Here is a 20,427-nt window from a genome sequence, read left to right as displayed (position 1 = left end):
TTGTCCAGGTCCCTCTGGATGGCATCCCGTCCCTCTGGCGTGTCAACTGCACCACTCAGCTTGGTGTCATCTGCAAACTTGCTGAGGGTGCACTCGATCCCTCTGTCTGTGTCATTGATGAAGATTATTAAACAGTACCGGTCCCAGTACGGACCCCTGCGGGACACCACTCCTCACCAATCTCCATCTGGACATTGAGCACCACCCTGACTACTGACCACTACCCTCTGGATGTGACCATCTAACCAATTCCTCACCCACTGGACAGTCCACCCATCAAATCCATATCTCTTCAGTTTAGAGAGAAGAATGTTGTGGGGGACCGTGTCAAAGGCCTTACAGAGGTCCAGATAGACGACATCTGTAGCCCTTCCCATGTCCACTGATGTAGTCGCTCCGTCATAGAAGACTACTAGGTTAGTCAGGCAGGACTTGCCCTTGGTGAAGCCATGCTGGCTATCTCTCAAATCACCTCCCTGTCCTCCGTGTGCCTTAGCATAGCTTCCAGGAGGATCTGGTCCATGATCTTCCCAGGCACAGAGGTGAGACCGACTGGCCTGTAGTTCCCCGGGTCTTCCTTCTTTCCCTTTTTAAAAATGGGGGTTATGTTTCCCCTTTTCCAGTCAGCTGGGAACTTCACCAGACTGCCACAACTTCTCAAATACGATGGATAGTGGCTTAGCAACTTCATCCGCCAGTTCCTTCAGGACCTGCGGATGGATCTCATTGGGTCCCATGGACTTGTGCACCTTCGATGCACAAGACCTTAGATGGTCTTGAACCTGATGTTCTCCCACAGTGGGCGGCTCTTCATTCTCCCAGTCCCCGCCTTTGCCTTCTGCGGCTTGGGCGGTGAGGCTTGAGCACTTGCCAGTGAAGACTGAGGCAAAAAAGTCATTGAGTACCTCAGCCTTCTCCGTGTCCCAGGTAACTAGGTCTCCCGTTTCGTTCCGGAGAGGGCCCACATTTTCCCTCATCTTCCTTTTATCCCCGACGTACCTACAGAATCTTTTCTTGTTGCCCTTGATGTCCCTGGCCAGATTTAATTCTATCAGGGCTTTAGCTTTCCTAACCTGATCCCTGGCTGCTTGGACAATTTCTCTGTATTCCTCCCAGGCTACCTGTCCTTGCTTCCACCCTCTGCAGGCTTCCTTTTTGTGTTTGAGTTTGTCCAGGAGCTCCTTGTTCATCCATGCAGGCCTCCTGGCGTTTTTGCCTGCCTTCCTCTTTGTTGGGATGCATCGCTCCTGAGCTTGGAGGAGGTGATCCTTGAATATTACCCAGCTTTCTTGGGCCCCTCTTCCCTCCAGGGCTTTGTCCCATGGCACTCTACCAAGCAGATCCCTGAAGAGGCCAAAGTCTGCTCTCCTGAAGTCCAGGGTAGCGAGCTTGCTGTGCGCCCTCCTCGGTGCCCTAAGGGTCTTGAACTCCACCATTTTGTGGTCACTGCACCCAAGGCTGCCCTTGAGCTTCACATTCCCCACCAGCCCCTCCTTGTTGGTGAGAACAAGGTCCAGCATAGCACCTCTCCTCGTTGGCTCCTCTACCACTTGGAGAAGGAAGTTATCATTGATGCATTCCAGGAACCTCCCGGATTGCTTATGCCCTGCTGTGTTGTCCCTCCAACAGATGTCGGGGTGGTTGAAGTCCCCCATGAGGACCAGGGCTTGTGAGTGTGAGGCTGCTCCTATCTGTCTATAGAGGGCCTCATCTGCTCGGTCTTCCTGGTCAGGTGGCCTGTAGCAGACCCCCACCATATTTTTAGTTTTTAATAGTTTGAACAGTGTTTTAAAGATATGCAGTGCCCTGAAGTTATGATTATTAGATGTGCTAATGAAGATGCTCTCATAAAAATAATAAAAGACTTAAATTTATTGGGGTGAGATGGGAGAATATGTGTGAGGACGTTGGCAGAGGGAAACTAGCCTTTCCATCCTGTCCCTTCTCTGTTAAAGTAAGGAAATACAAGGGGTGGTCCCTCATTACATCTGCAGGTTGTGACAGTGTGGCCTTGTTAGGTATATTAAAGTGGCATCTGCCCTCCTTTTGGTGAGTTGTTTTTGTTGTTTTTTTTACAATAGAGATAATTTTTTGAGGTGACATCCTGCAAAATTAAACTCCATGAGAGTCTTATTGCTGATTTTTGCACAACCAGGATTTTTTAATATGTTGAGGCAGCTGTGGAGTGAGCTTTCTCTCCTGAAATAGTTTGGAGGAAGGTTTTCCATTTGCTAGGTTTAGCTCTTTTCCTGAAAAATTGCTATGCTCTATCAGTGGCAGAGAAAATGGTCCATTTTGAAGCCTTACACCTGCGATGCCCGCTTGCTCTTCCCAGGGGCACCATACCTTTGCAAGAGATTCCAGGTCCAGCTGAATAACCTAGCTCTCCAAAGAATAAACAGACCAAACCCAGCTTCTTGTTCCTGCAGTGCAATGGAGGGAGTCACGAGTGAGTCAGGAGGACGAGCTGCAGCTGGGGACTGGGTCACTGTCAAATGGGAACCTTGTGTAGCTCTGGGTTACCCATAACTTCAACTGCAAGAATTTTAGGGAGGTTCCTCCAGGTGGTAGGTTGACAAGGCAAGAGCTGGTACTTAGTGTGACAACAAGACTTCTGGGTGTCTGAGGAGCTGGCTAGGTTTATCTGAGGCATGATGTGCTGGGAAAGGTGTGAAAGAATTAAATTACTCAGTGCAGAAAAAAAATTGGCCCCATACCTTTCCATCCCAGTTCAAAGCAACCCAAAAGCTAGAAATTTAGTGTCACTTTTGAAAAAGTGTGTTGGTCAGCATACTTTCCCCTGGGTGCTTTATGTAGATTTTTGTTGTTATAATATCAGTAATCTGGTAGAGTGAGGAAACAATTTTACAATCTAAGTAATTTTTTCAAAGCTTGCAAAGTAATTAAAAAGTTATACAAATATATACTGTGGAAGTGCTTTCATCTCTCTATGCCACTGTGGTTTCACAGCCGCAATTATTTAGATTTATGTAGGCAAATACCAAGCCATGCCATGTAAGGAACTAAGTGTTTTTGCCATAAATGAGAAAAAATCTCCCACAAAGCAACAGATTCCCTTCCCCTGCAGACTATTTCCCTTGCTTGGAGGGAAGAGCCTGTGAAGTCTCAGTTTGACAAGAGTCGGGGAGCTCTGAAAGAACCATATAAATAATCTTTTATGTATTTTTCTTTAAAAAACACAACCAAAATGCAACTTTCTCCTGTAGTCCTCAAGGGCTGGTTCGGGCTGAGGGTCCCCCCAGCCGCTGCTGTCAGATGAACATCCAGGCTCTCCCGGGTGTCGGGCGCTGGCTGCTTTGTGGGTTTGGGGTGGGACTGCTCTTCAGGCAAGTGGGAAATAAATGGAGGTAAAGACACTCCTCAAAAGTGTCTTTAAACTCAGCAGGCAGTTTAAAGAGCTGTCTGGTCCTTTAGTTTAAATATAATCCTGTGTGATGGTAGAAAACTGTTACTGTAGATCAGTGGTCGCAGACCAAGAGAAGTTACCCACAGCCTTGGAGAAGGCTCAAAGACCGTATATTTAAAAAATCTTTCACCCTGAGAGATTATCTGTTATGACTAAAATGAAACACAGTGGCAGAAAGGTGAAGGACATGTTATTTCTGTTCCTATATCGTCTTTGTTAAGTAAAATGAAAGCATTCACCTTCCAGAGACATCACCTGAAAGCTTTTGTGGGTACTTTATGCGCTAGTGTGCTTTCCCTGTACAATGATAAAATCAATCAAAAGAAGAAAAAAAAAAAAAAGGCTGCACAGAAAAATACTGTTAAAAAAGAGATTATATTTATATATAGAAGGTTTGTGGCTTTCAGCTATTACCTTTGTACAAAGAGAAATGCTTTGTCGTCGTGCCAAAAGCATAGGAAAACCAACAAATCATTCTTTCTGGATTTAAATATACCCCAGAGTTTCTAGACAGCTGTACGTGTGTGTTTTCAAATGGCTCCTTGAGTGTTCTTACCTCCTTCTGCAACAACGGAAAGGGAGTTACCAAAATCTCAGTCAGTTTGGTGTGAACATTTTTGGTGTACACCATGTTATTTCAGAAAAGTTCCGAGGAATATGGTACAGTGTAACTGTGCTATTTAGTTTATAGAAGGATCCTCTTTAAATGCTTATATTGAGCATGACATTTTATAGAAGTACTCTGACATTTGGTGCCTAAGGGTGATAAATAATCGTGTTTAATTCATATAGAATGTTTCCCTTAAGAAATCCTTTATATATGTAAAAAAAAAAAAAAATTACCAAGGGTTTTTCAGGCTCTGTGTAGATCTTTGAGGACTTGATCTGTATTTTTTTTTTTTTTTTTAAATCTTTTTTTTCCGCCAGTTGTTGGAATAGGGTCCTTAAGCTGCATATTGCCTTCAATGCTTTGCTTTGTGAGCTGGTAAATACACAAGAGAGCCTCCCCTCAGGGTCTCAGTCCTCTTTTATGGGCTGGTGGAGGCCAAGTAAGTCAGAGACTTGTGCTGAACTTCATTGTATTGCTTCTGAGGGTCTGCTCCAGCCAAGGTGGAGCTATCAGTTGTTCCCAGGCCCTTCAGGCTGGTTTGTTGACTGTCATGTGTATCATGCCTGGCTTTGTGAGAAACAACAGTGAATCAGTTTGATTATTCGGTCTGTTGGATAATCCCTTCAGAGAACCATGGCCTCGAGCTCCAGAATGTGGTGTTCCAGTTATTCCTCTCTCTTTTTTTCTAGATCCAGATAGGTTGTATCACACCATAATGCAATCATAGCATCAGCTGAAATAGCACATAGTAAATATATTGGCAACATGCAATAACGTTTTTATACAGAGAAACATCACTTGGTATTTTATGCTGAAACCTTTTTTCTGTTTTATTGCTGGTTCTCATCTGTTCAGTTTCTTGGAGACTTGAATTCTTGAATAACTTTCTGAAATGTGCATTATTTTACAGACCTGAACCTACACTATGTTTATACTTCCCTGAAGTGTATTTGATCTTCTGGATTTAGAAATTTCAACCTCACTTGAAGTTTTCAGCTTGAGATGCAGTTTTTGATACAGCTTTTCTTTAAAGGGTAGGCAGAGGAAAAAATAAATAATGGGATCAAGGCACACATTTGCAGCAGACAGTACAAGAGTAAACTCCTTTGCGTAGAACAGAGTTTTTTTTGACTGGCAGTTGAATTGTGAGCTAGTTTGACTTAGAGTGTATGGTATTCTGCAGAGGTGATAGGGTACAAAGCAAATGACAAATACAAACATTATACTGAATATATTACGGCTGATTTTTCTCTTGGTCACATCTGAGTTCCTTCTGAATTTTTTATAAGAGCTATATATTTTTTTTGATATAGAAGTGTAAAAAATTATTAGCAGAAGAAAAACAACCCAGAATATCCCTGTGCAAATATAACTTGACGCCTTATGCCACTGTCTGCCAAGCTCACTTTTAAGACCTATACATTTTCTGGAATAACTTTCTTTAGTGATTTCATTAGTCAAAATAATATTTGGAAATGATATAAGCATTAACAATAGCCATATGATTATAGAGACCACCTTACTGTAGTTAACCGTGTGAACAAAGGAGGTGAATAAAGGCTTTACAATTTTGTAGTATCTGTCAAAACCTATGAGGCCAAAAAATGTTATCCCGATATACATGTTTGTATAAAAAACAACAGCAGAGTATCTGCACACAAATGTGTTGAGCTGTGGAGGTGCAATTTCTGAATCTGCAAGAATTTTGAAAGGAAATGTCAAGCTCATTAGGAGATCGGCAACAACGATGTTTTTGAGATAGACAATAAAACTCTTTTTGCTAGAAACATACAGAAAGATCCATGCTGCCACACCGTTCAGCAGGAGTCCTACTATGAAAATTAAACAGTAGACCAGGGGAATGACTGTCTTGGTTATTACTGTGCTGTGACTGCAGTTGTTGCCCGAGGAGTTTGTGCTGGAGTTGAACATCTCACAGTATCTTTGTTCCTAGAAGCAGAGAAAAATTATCTCAGTAAGATAAAATGGTGCTATGCTTTCCATTAATTAGTATAAGATTTCTACTCTTAGTTCAAAATAAACTTGGCATACTTCTCAGAAATCACCACATCATCAGTTCCAGCAGGGATGCATAGTAAGTATTTTCCAAGTGGTGCCATCTCACTTTTTGATGATGTTCAAGAGCATACTGCTGTTCTGAACAGAGAATCCATTTGCTTCTCTGTTTGACTTTAATCCATTGTCTTCAAGCCCTGTGCTGCCCCTTTTCTGCAGGTATAAGCCTACATGCTGCGAACTAGGAGGGGGACTGAGCCACAGTGATTTTGTGACTCTAAATACATCTCATTAACCCTTAAGGACCAGTATGTATTTTTAGCATTGGTTTACCAGGAAGCATGTGAGGGATATGAATATTCTTTGTACAAGTATTCTGTTTTGTATACAGGCATAGAAAACACTCTTCTGTTAGTCAGGTGTGGAAATACCTAGTGTATGCCAATATTTTCTAATGTTCACTTGAAAGAAAGCCTTATGTGCAGCTAGCACAGTTCGCTTTAAACTTTTACTTTTAGTAGCACAACATACAGGAGTGTCTGTGTGTTAGCATAATGTAGAAGCTAGAGCTGTCCTCTCAAGTCATTCAGATTTAAATTTTAGAGGATGTCCAAGAAGAAATCACATCTGCTGTCTGCTTTTCTTTGACAGAATGTTTACGGGGGTGGATTATCCTCTGTAGGGAGGGCAGAACAGATATAGATACAATGCTGTTGTATTTGGCAAATGAAAACCTAGGCAACTGGAAAACACATGCCATGGAGCTGGGGGGAAAAAAAAACAACCCATCTTTTAGAAAATAAAGAATTTCCTTATTGCCACAATTCAGAGTTGGTAGCTGATGCCTCTGTGTAGCAGATTGGTGCAACCTTGCAATAACTAGAAATGGAAATTTTCTTTTAAATAGGTAAAATTGTTTCCTTTGGTATATTGTTTTCTGTATCTCTTTTGCAGACACTGTAAAGGCTGACCAGCTTAGGTGCTGTTCTGGAACTTGCATGGATCAGTGGAGCAATGGAACAGGTGTTACCCGGGTTCGCACCCGAAGTCTGCAGTTAATCTCTTCCTGGTAGATCTCCCATAAGAAGACCTGCCATCCTATCTTTATGTTTAAGCTCTAGTCATCAAGGCGTTTGTTTTTGTTTGGTTGGGTTTTTAAAGGAAAAAAGATGGTGTGGAGAGTGGGTGTTATAGCTACCATGTGAATAGGTGTGTTAGGATTAGGAGGTGATAATGGGTAAGGTTTGGGGTGATATTGCTAAAACTAGAAGGATCTCCACTTTTCCCTCTGTATCCTTCAACCATCCACTCAGACAACTGGAAAGCACCAGTAACTACTGGCATTTTTATTTAAGATGGTAACATGCTGTATTTGAAAACTGTTCTCCTCCTGCTGCCAAAGTCCAAGCTAGACTCTGTAAATCTTTCAATATCAATGGCTTGTCCTTACCTTTCTTGATTTGGCAGCTGTGGTGCTTTTTGTTAAGGGTCTAGAGCGCCTTCCATTCTCAGGCACAGGGCCTCTTCTCTTGCTGGGAGACCTATGTGAGAGACAGGAAAATATAGTTGTTAGAGTTATGTATCATAACATAGGACAGTGTAATTCTGCGATGCTGAGGGGTTCCCACAGTGCAGTGCCTGTTTAGATCATCTAATGATCAGTACTGCAGACAAGTCTTCAGATCTTTCAGCAGGACTTCAAAATTGGCTAGGGACAGAGTCATAGAGCAGTCATGTTCAACCTAGAACCCATCACTGCATGGGTGAGGCTAGAGGCTTTTTTGTCCCCCCTACCGTGCATCACGTCATTTGTGTTCATGATCAATTTTATCTGCTCTTTTTGTCACCTAGTCACACACTCAGCTCTTTCCGAAAGGCCTTGTCCCTACTGCTCTGAATAATTTGGCACTGATAGCGAACACTGTCACCTCGCTAGCCTGTTCCCTCCATCAGTCGTGGGTCCCAGTGTGGATCCTGTAGGAGTTATGGTGATGTGGTACCATGAGGCCTAACTCCTGTGCTCCGGTAAAGAATCAGTCTAGCAGAGTGGCCTTCATGCAGCTGCTTGGTGCTTCTGGATCCTCATAACCACAGCCACCGTGATGGCTGCACTCCTCTGCTGATTTGTGGATTGCAGAGATGGGTTGCATGGAGTCGGCAGAAGGCATGCTTCCACTTTATACAGGAGCTGCCTTTTCATGCTTGTTCTGGTTGCATTCTTGTTCAAGCTGCCCTTAAACCTTCATAATGAGAACATCCTCTTCTCTCATGAGAACATGAGAACTTGCAGTGGCTCCACCAAGTGATATGCGGCTTGAAATGAGCATAGATATTCACCCCTCATTCCATGTTGGGGTTCATCTGGAAACTGAATACTCCTCACTTGATGTTAATTGGTGGGTCAATTTAGGACCTTTTTGTCCAAATGCTACTTGAGGTGATGACTAAGCTTAAGGATTCTTTTTTTTTTTTCTTTTCCCCAATTCTTAAAACATTGCTGTTTTTTTTGCTGCTGCGTAACCACTGCTATTTGCTGGCGTGTGTTGGAGGGTTTGTATTAGCACCCTGCAATTTGTGATTTGTATGTGAGAATAGCCTTTCATACTTGAGCAGCGTTTCACGTTCAAATGCTTGGTCCAGCATAAAGTATATTTATTCTATGTAAATAATATCAACGAGTTGTGCATAACCAGCAAACTTGATTCACCAAATTAACAAGATTGATTTGGTAAAATATATAAAAGTTTCGAACTTTCTCAGTTTGCAAATCATGTTGTCTTGGCAAAATACACAAAAGGAAAGTTGCATAAACCATTAAAAATGCTTAGTTCCTTCTGTACTCAAACTCTTATGCTATCATTTGTAACACTTCCAGTATCATTAAGGCACTTTTTCTTGATCTCTGTAACTTGGCTGTCAAATTTCAAAGTTCATAGCTGCTTTACTGAACATAAGAATAATATTTACAAGTTGTTTGTGTTTTTTTTTTTACCCTGAATATAACGAAGTTTCTGTAGTACTGAGTGCACGTTTTAGCTTTTTATGGAAATGAATGCAGCTGCTTGATAAATAAATATGCAATGCAATTACTGGGTCAGGAATTATTGACAGTGGTCACTGTCCCCAGAAATCTTTTTTGAACTGCAAAATGGAGTTCATCAGGGAAGATCATCATGCCAAATGTTATCTCTGATGTTACGAGAAATCTAGAGAAGGAGGAAGCACAATACAGAAAACACAGCAGTTGCGAATTGTGCTCAGTTGTGCTAAAGAATAATCTTCTTTTTAAGATTTTTCTTTCTAATGTGGTAGGAATATTGGTAGTGGTCTGAAGTTGCAATCCCGGCGACGCTGGTGTAATCCAGTCAGAAAGCAGCCCCCAGTTTGGACGTGTGTCCCTGGCCACTGCAGCGTGAGCTGCCTGCCCCGCTCTCCGGAGCTCCCGCTCTGAGCAGTGTGCGGGCGGCCGCTGGCTGGAAACCATCAGAGCAGGCTGCTGTGGGTCTCCTTGGGGGGCTTAAAAGGGTGGACATGCTCACTTGTTCGTTAGGAGACGGACCAGCGGAGGGAAATAAAAGCATGGCCTGTTAGCTGTGATTTGCAGGAGGTGGGATCCTGTCTCTTCATTCTCCGGGTTGCTCTCTGAAGGCACTCAGCTGGGCGTTCTGGAGGGGTGTTCTGGGGGGTCAGAGCTGGCAGGGGCAGGCAGGGGCTGTCCAAGGGAAAGCCACTCTCCTCCGGTCGCCTGGGCATTTCTCAGCTGGTGTATGCTCAGGGCTGGTCTGCTCCCTTTCCGCATTTCCACAAAGGTGCCTGACCTGGCAGCCGGTGGGGTAGGTGCCAGGGTGGAGACGTTCAGGGTCCATGGTTGTAATTGCTGGTCTCCTTTAGAAGGCATTTTTTGCAGTGACTGTGGAGATATGTTGGTATGTTTCACTCCTTGCAAGTTTGCCAAGAGACTAAGATTTCGTTATTTTTCTGTTCTTATTATAACATTTGTCATAAGGCAATGTCTGTATTTTAATACTTAAGAGAATAAAAGTATGCAAAATACACTACATACTATTTCAGCCCTTTAAAATGGTGTATTGGGTGGTGGTAGTTCTTGTTTGTCATAGATGCATAGAATGTAGCGGAGGAAAATGGGATGAATAGTCAAATTAGGGTGACAGAAAAAATAAAATAGCATTCCTGTTGCAGGAAGTAGTAAGCGAGTAACTGTGAGATATCATCGTATGTGGTGATGCTCAGTGCACGCTTCCTCTGGCGTGGCTCAGAGAAAAGGGCGGGTCAATAAGTGTGGCAGTAACTTCTCGAGGGTGTTGGTTCCTTGCTGCTGTGCCTTCCAGCTCTTGCTTTCAGGACCACTCACATCTGGTGTGAGAAGAAGACAGAGGACTGCGTGAGCCATGTTTCTACTCAGGCTGCTCATCAGGGTGCCAGTGAGAGTAGCGTCCCCTGTGAAAGTGTCTGAGAAAGGCCGTGTGTCCCGTGAAGGTCGCTGCTGCTGCGTCCTCACGAGTGGCAGTGGCTCCTGCCGACCCAGGTGAGCCTTGGTGATGCTGTGGGTATGTCCTGTCTGCAGCTATGGTTAGTAAGGGGAAGAACAGAAGCGTAAACAACACTTTACTTCTTAACAGTACTTCTCACTTTTGATCCAAAAAAGCAAAATTCAGGATAGACTAGTGAGGAGATAGCAATCGGTGATGGAGGGAGGTATTTTTTTATGCTATGATATTTTATTTACAAACTCCTGACTTCCCGAGCATGGGATGAATCAAACAAAAAGCTGGACTCAGACCTCTTCCGACTCAGAACGCCATCCTTTGGGGCTTTCTTAAGATCACATGCCAGTCCTGATGGTGCTGTCGAGCCTTGTGAGCTATCTGCCTTGTGTACTGTCTTTTTCCTCCTGCGGGCATCTCATCCCCAAGCCCTTCACAGTCACCTCTTCTGCCAGCGTCCCCATTTAGCATCACTAATGCCTGTGCAGGGACTGCAGCCCTTCGAATGACCTGGTAGGCAGGGACCCCACGTCACCTAGTGGGATGGCAGCACCCTGACCACCGTTGCATCCGTCTGCAGCCCTTTGCTTTGCACTGGGCAGCAGCAGGTCCTAGCCTGGATTGTCTTTTCTTCCTCATCTCTTAACTGAAGGGAGCAGCTGACTTGCTCAGTTTGGAAGAAATTTCCTATATCATCTAACCTTTAAAATGTTATTTTAACAAAAACCATGGAATAAAGCGGTGACGTCTTTTGTGACATCTCTTTGTCGGGACTATATTTGCCCCGGCTGCCTGTATTCTTTTGGTTGGTTGTACAATTCCTGGGAGGGTGTGTCTGTGCAGATTTGACCTTCTTTGTATAACATAGCCAATATTCGTAAATCCTTACGAATTAATGATTGTATCTGTGTTTCTCATTCCTTATATTTGCAAAAACAATTCCCAAGCTTGTAAGTTCAGTGCATTACAAACATTTCCTGCCAGTGATTGGGCTGAGGAGTCCCATTAACACCCTTCAGAAGTATGCAGAACTGCAGTATAAAGTCTTGACTTTTTTTACGATTGTGAATGAATTCTCATTTCCAGTTGGATACAAAACATCTGTTTCTAATACTGATGCAGATCTGAGTACTGAGCTTTTGTTCTGCTTGCTCCCCTCCTTCCTTCCTCTCCTCCCCATCTGCTCACCCTTAAGAAAAGAAAAAAATGTTGCAAGCTGATATTTTCAGCTAATGCGGTGATGAGGAAAATAAACGTTTTTATCCCCATGTTAGATCAAAGTAACGTAGCGTACTGCACTGCCCCGGCAGGAGGCAGGGGTTGTGGGTGAATTAGGTGAGCGAGGGGGCGTGGGGAGTGCAGAGCACCGTGAGCCCCACGCCTTCCAGCTGGACTCGCTTCTGCTTGGCCGCAGGGTGGTCCGGCTGTGCCAACAGCCGCGCGCTCAGCGTGTCGCCCTCCCGCGCATCGCTTCTGCCGAGTTCACAAACCAAGCTTAAGTAAAAAAATTACTGCTGTTAACTTGGCAGGAGAAAGTGTGCCACGTAAAATTGCACCAGTTAGTGCAGACAGCGTTTAGCATTGACAGCATTTTATAACAGATTTTCCTGACCAAAGTTATTACAGGCAATTAGATCATATGTGATGTTTTCTTGGCGTGTATGATTAATTTCTGGTGTTCTGAAGGACAAAGTGAGTGAGGAGAGCCAACAGGTATAAAGAGCAGCTGTAACGAGATTGTTTATTTCTTGTTAAAATAGCAGGCTCTTTGAAGGGCAGGGTAAGCTTGTTTGGTTGCAGTGTGAGGATACCTCAAGGGTAGAATTTTATTTCTGTCTTGCAAAACCCACCAGTAATTGTTTCATTTCTTCTTATTGTCCAGGAGTCCCTATGCTACTTTTTAAATCTGAAATTTAACAGCCTGATTTTACTGATAAGTTAAATTTTTCATTCTATTTTTATTTCTGATTTTTAGACAAGGGTCTAAATTATTCTAAGCCCACAACCTTTTAGCATTAAAAGATTAGAACCTATGAAGTATCTGTGTAAACCCTGATACTCACGCTGAAACTGGGCAATACTTTGAGCTGTTTGCATGTAGGATCATTTTCAGATCTAACCCAAATATTCCATTTTTTTAATTAGGCCTCAGAAAACCCCCACCGAGATAATTCCTATCTCCCATCAGTTATAGTATCTGAATTAAGGAGTAGTGGATGTAAGAGGAGAAGTTAGGACCAGGGTATTAGGAACGGTCAGTTTATGATTTGATATTAGAGGATTAAACAGACCAGCTTTTAGAAGCAACTGTCCTATCAAATTTGTAATTATTCTAGTATGAGTATGTCAATAAAACATTTTAATTATTAGTAGTTTTATTGTCCCAAAACTGGGTATTTAAAAGAAGTAAAATGTGGCTCAAATAAAGAAATTGTTCCCTTTAATATTCTATTTTAATAGTAACATTTGTCATTTAAATATTTGATTTTTAACTCTATTTTCTGATGTTTTAAACTATGAGTTTTACATAGTTATGTTTCCTCAGTCATAAATTAAAACAAAAGTAGCTGCTTAAGAAAAACATCTTTTGCTAAGATACACAATACAGAGCAATCCTTGCCTGTAGATCAGCAGTCTTTGGTGGCGTAGCTTGAGGCTGTTCCGTGTCTCAGACTAATAGGTGTGGGAGTTTGTCTGCCTTGATTTTCTGTATTTATTTACCGTTATGACTGCTCATTTGTGTTCTCATTAATTTGTTTGTGGTTTGCATAACGCGTGGATGACTTCCTGTTCACCTTATTTGTCAATTAAGAAAAACCCAACCTGTAGTGGCAGTTATTTAAAAATTAAAAGAGAACGTTTGAGAGCATTGGTAATGTACAGAAACATGTAATGAAAAGGCAGAGTCTTTCACCTGGAAAGAAGTATAAAATTGCACGTGTGGTCCCTCTTCAGCTGTGAAACAGATTTACAGAATAAGCCCTTTACAACTGCCTTATAATATAAAACACCGTAAAAACTGTGTAAGCTGCAGCGGATTCTGTTACTTACTGGCTGGAGTGCAGTCTTCTGTCTGCTCTGCTTTACCCATTGGCTGCTCCTTCGCAGCTGGATGAGCTTCAGTTCTTTAAGCAAATGCTTTGCAGTATTATTTTCATTATCTGCTTCGGTAGTGATAGTGGTTCAGAGTGTGCTGTATCTCTGCAAGCAGAAAGTTGAAGAGCTGGTGAGTCGTGCCTTGCCGCTTGGCCAAATGTGGTCGAGATCTCAAGTGCTGCAGATGGTCAGTGCTATTTTCGTGCACTTACATGTACTTCCATGAAGATCAGCGTTGAACTGGTTTCAAGAAAGACACGTTTGTGCAGTTGGCAAAGCAGTAAGCGATCTTAAGTTAAGGGCTCGTGTGTTCTTTTCTTAAACTGTTCCCAGGCCTAGCTGCGACCTTTTCTGTAAAGCTTACTACTCTGATAGCTTCTGCTTTTGTTAATGGGAGTGTTCTGAACTGGAGCGCACAGGGTTACGTCATGGTTACTCAGGGCATGCTCAAAGGCCGAGAGATGTATTCTTGGGATAAGTGATGAATCTTTGGTGTATGGCTTTTTTCTTTTTCTTCTTTTTTTTTTTCCCCTCTTTTATTTTCTTTCAACCTTAATCACCTGCCTGTCTTCCTTCCTTCCTGTTCTTCCCATACGTTTACTGGGAGGCTTTGAAATCAAGCACAAAATTAGTGGAAATGTATGGTAATGGAAAAGCTAATATCTTTTCTATGAATCTGGGAAAGTAGTATATTCTGAGAGACATCTGAGGTTTAGGGAGAGAAATTGAGGTTTATATGTTTATTTTTAAAAAAGTGAAATATGTAAGTTGTGTACATTAGTGTTAATAAATATTTAGTACCTGACTTGAGCTCTGCTTTACGGTGCGTAACTCAAACCCTCCATTAAATACCCAGTTTCCTCATGGACTTTCCTTCTGTGAGTGTTTATTACCTTACAAGAAGGGGCCCAAAGGCATGGACAAATGAATGTACCTTCTGCTAATGCACTGCTGCCGTGTACGTGTCCTTTATTCAGAGCCAGTGTGTGTTAACCTGAACCTGTAGTCCCTTCCTGCCTTCCCCCAAATTTCACTGAATCTTTCTTGATGAAATAAGGGGGTATCTTCAGAGACAAAATTGTCGTTACATTATTGAGTACTCTTGCCCCTCTCTCATTTCTGAGACTCCCAGATCAAAGCCATAATGGTCAATTATTCATTGCTTTTGGGTGATGAGTTTGCATGTTCGTTTCATTGACAGTTTTTAACCTGCCTTATATTCTGTTTCTGTGGCAGTGTGAGCATTCAGCTTTTCTGAGAATCTGAATCCGAGCTCTTTGGGTCTGGTAGGCAGGAGCTGTGATGTCAAAGTTTGGTTTCAGTTACTTTCTTGGGTGTCAGAGGCAGGGGTACACTGGTCCCCTCTCAGCTGCCTGGCACCGGGCTCCTTCCTCCTTGGGCAGTCTCCTTGAGCTGCAGCAGCTCCTGCGGGGATCCTGTCACTAACAGCCTGCTTCACTGGCACTGCTTCTGTGGGCCCCGTTGCACTACGTCTGCTCCGTGGGCTGGTGGGCTGTAGCTTTAGGATTCATGTCCCATGGACTTTGTGTGTCACACCTCATACTGTCAGGCTTCAGTTTCAAGCAAATTGAAGGAAATCTATCTGTCCTAAAGAGTCATAGCTCTTCACATGCCTCAGGAGCAGAGAGGGTTAAACTTGTAGCTTAGGAAGATGTGGTGAGTGCCAGAAGTTGCAAGTTTTAACCCTCCTCATGAGGGACCATCACCCAGTGCCCTGGGAAAGCTTAGAGGAGCACTTGCATGTCCCTTTACTCTTTTCCCCCTGCCCTGCACCCATGCCACTAGTGTAACCCGTCCAGCATGCCTGCCCAGTGTGACCTGCCCTGCTTTGTTCCCAGTGCCAGCTGCTCCCCTGCGTGTGTGTGCACGTCCAGTGTCCTCATGTGCCTACACCCAACTCGGGCCCTTTCCTCTCTCTCCTGGGGGAGGCTCGATGAAGACCACCACAGGCACAGGCTGGGAGCGGCCAGGAGGAGCCGTGTTGCTTTGAGCACTTTGCCAGACTGGGAGGGCGGGGGTTTGCCAGGGATGGTGGGGGGCCGTTGAACTGCTGTTGCTGCGACGTGCTCCCTTACTGAGGCTCAATGCATCGGTGAGAGTTTCAGGCAGGGCAGGGAGCCCCAGAGAAGCCTATTCCTTCTCCTGTTCGTCATGGGGTATTATTTTAACTGAAGCATGTTTTGGAAAAGTATGGATTCTGCTTCCATTCTCATTCTCGTTCCGAATGTGGAAATCAGCTAGAGAAGAATCATGCCTGTGAGCTGGGAGCCCAGTTTCACACTGTGAGACATAAGTTAGTGGCAGCACAAGCTATTTCTTCTTTACAGCTGGTTTGTGGTCCCGTGGCAGCGGACCTGGGCTTTGTGCAGGCTTGGAGGTAGCCCAGGCTGTTGGCTGTGCGACGGGAACGCGGCTCCGTGGGGGGAAGCGCTGCCGTTCCCAGCCTGCGCTCAGGTGGGCGTCCCGCTCTGCTCCTGCTGGGGCACGGGTGCCACCATCTCCTCGAGAGACTGCGCTGCCCGAAGCTGGTGTTGAGGGCTGCCCATGTCAGTGCATCTCCTGGCTGCTCCGAGCCACGAGGCCTGTTGCCTGGGAAGCCCCACTGGAGCCTGCTACTCTGGGCTGGGCTGCGGAGCGAGGAGGCTTGTCCAAGGGCAAGCCTGCCCCGTTTGCCTCTCCTCTGGCTGACCTTCTGCAGCCAGGGGAGGATCAAGCAGGATGATGCACAAGGCTTTTCAGGTGCTCCCCAGAAGGCATGCAGTCAGCCAAACTTTTCATCTCTTTCCATCCACCCTATTGTCATTTTTTGAAACAAGGACGAGAGGAATGGGTCAGATAAGGCTTTGGCTGATCACAAGTGCTTTAAAAACCTCTGGCCCTCTGAGACAGAGTTTGTAATTCATTCTAAAAAACCCCTTTCTTCCCCCCTGCCACCCCCCCCACCCCCCCCACCCCCCCGAAACAGCAGCAGAAGCCTCAATATCCCTTTTGGGACCAAGGTCAACTTTCAGAGTGTGACCCACAACAAACTTTTTCCAATAGCTTTCTCATCTAAGCCTAAAATTAAAATAAGCAATGTTCCATTTGTGTCCAGATGAAATCCTTGCAGAAGAGGAAGAAAAGTGCAGTCTGCCAAGACAAGTGAGTTTGAAAGTGAAACATAAAATAAAGGATAAGAGGAACTTCTTGGCAAAGCAAAATTGTCCACCAACCTCAATTAAATCTCTCCCTCCCAAGGGCAGTTCTCACTTTATGTGCAGCACCCCAAACTTTCTGTTGAAGGAGGCCATCGTTCAAAGACCTAGCAAAAGGGAAAATTTGAGCAGTGAGAAAATAGCTTAAACATTCAAAAGTTATTCCCGTTGTTTCAAGCGATGGACTATTTAGCAAAGAGCTGAATAACCTTTTTTGCTGATTCATCAGAAAATCAGGACTTGAGCCTGCAGCCAACAATTTGGATCAGACTACCAAACTTTGTGCGACAGAAATAGTCTTTCCTACAGGCTAATACGGCAAACTTGTCAATGAAGGACTGGGCTCTGGTAGAGTAAAATGCCACGCAACAAAAGTAAGATTCTTGTTTGAAGACTGAGCGCCTCAAAGCAAACTGGCAGTGAAGTCCAGAGCACAGGCCAGGCTGGTAGCCAGCTTCTCCAGGTTTCTTTCGGCTTTAATTACTAATGCAGAATGAGTAGCTTTTTTCTGCTTTCTTCTTCATGCCCTCCTGCCCAGCTGTTTTCCAAAGGCACCAGCACACAGGCTGCTTTCCCCAGTCTCCTGTGAACTGCAGTAACAGAAGCAGGGCTTTTACCCTCTGTTTCTGCTTGAAAAGAAGCTGAGGAGGTGGTTACAAAGCAGATCTAAGCAGACATCAGGATTTCCAAGGGAGGCTGCGAGTCTTCTATTGCAACAGACTTGTTGCAAAGGGGTCGAAGGTGTTAAGCTGCAGCAGTCCCTGCTGCTGCAGTTATGCTACAGTTTGTTTCATAGGCAAAGCAGGGAGGAAGCACTGTTGTTTAGTACGTTATTTCTACCCCCAATTTTTTTATTTTTCAGTTTCCCCAGAGTGGCCCAAAGCCACCTAATATGCTTTCCATCGGCAGCAGAGGTGACCGTGCACCATGTTGGACCTGAAGGTAGTGATGTGGTGTGGAAGTGGGACTCCTGCCAGAAGAATTGCTTGGTTTTCTGGAGATGGCTCTTACACTTCAGCATGTCCAGGGCTCATTAATGTTACTTGTGTATGTGTGAGAACAGAAGTCTCTTCTGCCACATCTGCATTACCAGTGTTGGAGCATCTCAGGCTTACTCCAGGTGTGCTCAGTTCATGCCAGGAGGTGTAGCTATGCAGAGCCGTGCCCTGCTCCTAAGTACAGAAAGCTTGAGCTAGATCTAGGTCTTCTTTACAGTGCAGAGCAATTTCTCTTTTATGTTTTTCTGAAGCATAGTATTCCTTCTTGGGCTGGTTAGCTGATTTACAGTCCAATCATAGGCCTCCATCCCTGAATGACTCAGTAATTTGTTATTTTTAGATCTATAAAGTAGACCTCTCCTAGCTAACTAAGGTGGATGTGAGCACAGGCAAGTGATCTGGAGTGCTTATGCTGACCTTGCAGTACTCTTGCCTCGGGGAAGGCAGGGCTCAGACCCAACCGTCCCGTCCTGACGCAGGTGAGCTCCCTGGTTCTGCAGAGCAGGAACTGCCCTTTTCCTCTGCATGGTCCCATCCCGGCTTTGGTTTTCTGCACAGTCTCACTGCTCTGGTTAGAGGGAGAAGTGCATCATGCTTACATCTTCATCTGAGTATGAAAGAGAAGATCTCAGTTTTCTCTGGGATGCCGTTGCTGCATAAGCACTCCTCAAGGTAATAACCAAGTGACCATTAGGAAACAGACACATTTGAGTTCTGTACATAGTTGTGTATTTTCTTTCCTTTTTGATGGAAACAGCTATGGAAACTTCAGTCGTCGGATTCTGTTGTCCTTTTATAAATAAGAACAGTAAACTTCCTCCATGCTTTGCCTACAAATTTCCTTTTTTAGAGTTGTAAAATCCACAGACCCAGACTCTGTGCTCTGCAGCGTCTTAATTGGAAAGTCCATGAAATTTTCTGTTGGCACTCAGAGTTGTTGTGCATTAAATATCTTGCGCCATCAGGGGATTCGCCTGTTAGGTTTACACTTTAATTTTCTTTACTAACCAGAGCTTTCCTGGAAATGTCACATCTGGCAATCATCTCAGCAGTGCAGTGTCATCTTCCCCACCATCTGCCCTAACATGCTGATTAACTGATCCTGTAAGCCTCTGAGTCTGCACAGAATTGAAATGACCAGTGCTGCGGGGGTGCATCTTACTCTTCTGAGAAGCCTCCTCTTCATGGAGAAGCCTCCTGATTTTTATGCGTGGTAGACTGTTAAGTCTCTGGCTCTGTGGCAGGTAGGAGCATAGGTACACGTGAAATTCCTGCAGTCATATAAAGACCAGGCTCTGGGACTGCGAGGCTGTAAATGGGAACTGCTTAAAAGATTTGCCAATTCTGCATGTACTAAAGCAGTAAGTCTTACGCAGTTGTCATCTCCAGTTATGAATGTTGTCATCAGTCACGAGGTACTCATTTGTCAGTGAGACAGAACTCATGGTTTAGATACTTTTGGCTCTTAATGAAAACACATGGACAGAGTGTGACCATAGTACACACTGACGCCAGGGCAGGCAGAGCTGAAGCAGAGAGCTGGAGTTGATCTCCAGTATGAAGCAAATTGTAGGACAGTTTTGATTGCATGTTTGTTGCATGTTTGGGTTTTGATTGCATGTTTATTATTCCCTATTTGAAAGGCTTGATTTGAATTGAGAGTCTGACTTGAAAAATTCCAGCTTGCTTAAAAGGGGTTCTCAGTGCTTTCTAACACTCAGTTCCTTTCCTGGGGTCTCATATCAGATCATGAGTTGCTCTTGTGCAGCCTAGAAATGGGGCTTTGATGTTGTAAAGTAGATATATCACTTAGTTTGGATCATAGTTGTTTGGATATCCTTTCCCATCCCTCCTCCTGCTGCTGCCCCCCCAAAAAAACCCCCAGAGAATGTTTTGAAACAGGAAGTGAAGCATCTTGTTCTTGTCAACCCTGGTAACATTAAAAGAAAGCTGTCTTGTGTAATGTGCATATGGCAGGGCTGGCTGTTACTTCTCAGCTGAGTGTAAAGATACATTGAACAACACGTGCATTGCAAATTACTGCTGCCTGTCCTTACTTTTCAACTTTGTGTAATGGACTTCTGGAAGTAAGCACTTCTGGGTTTGATGTTGGGTGAGTGAATGTTTAACAAACTGTGTTTTGTACTGACTTTGCTTCTCTGAAGAAAACAATACTAGTACCATATTTATGACTACTGTAGAATATTATGTAAATAATTTATACTGAGTAATTCAGAATAACAATGTAAGCAGGTTGATGTTGCAGTTGATTTCCACCGGTTGCATTAATGGGGGTCCAGGTTTGCTTTAGGAAGGCTGATTGGCTTTTTAGTGACACAGTGAAGACTAGAGCCCGATACTCCAAGGAACATCGCACGCCTGTTCTCTGCATGGGCGGGCTTCATGTTAATCCCTAGTTGCTGTTCCTAGTCCCGTGACTTTTCAGAGCAATACGCACTGAAACTTCATGAGATGTTCTTAGAACAATTTTTGTTTGGCTCTACCAGAATGAGAGTACGGAAAAGTTGTTAAACACAGTCTGCCTTTGAACGGAATCTTA

The 20,427-nt window shown here is 44.0% G+C and overlaps 2 protein-coding genes across 5 annotated transcripts in view; one reads left to right on the top strand and one right to left on the bottom strand.

Annotated features, from left to right (window-relative positions):
- The window catches only part of MED12L (mediator complex subunit 12L), a 156,728-nt gene that overhangs the window by 46,745 nt on the left and 89,556 nt on the right, over positions 1-20,427 (top strand). The window lies entirely within an intron of this gene.
- On the bottom strand, positions 3,784-13,966 carry P2RY14 (purinergic receptor P2Y14). Its single transcript, XM_076341538.1, has 3 exons — positions 13,610-13,966; positions 7,504-7,594; positions 3,784-5,987 (listed from the first exon to the last, which is right to left on the bottom strand). The coding sequence occupies exon 3, from the start codon at positions 5,967-5,969 to the stop codon at positions 4,956-4,958; it is 1,014 nt and encodes a 337-aa protein (XP_076197653.1). The 5' UTR covers positions 5,970-5,987; positions 7,504-7,594; positions 13,610-13,966; the 3' UTR covers positions 3,784-4,955.

The sequence above is a fragment of the Aptenodytes patagonicus genome, chromosome 6, assembly GCF_965638725.1.
Source record: "Aptenodytes patagonicus chromosome 6, bAptPat1.pri.cur, whole genome shotgun sequence".
Taxonomy (NCBI): Eukaryota; Metazoa; Chordata; class Aves; order Sphenisciformes; family Spheniscidae; genus Aptenodytes; species Aptenodytes patagonicus.
This window is presented reverse-complemented; position numbering and strand designations above follow the sequence as displayed.

Coding starts and splice junctions, on each gene's coding strand:
- P2RY14 (XM_076341538.1), bottom strand. CDS start 5,969: ATGTTCAACTCCAGCACAAACTCCTCGGGCAACAACTGCAGTCACAGC.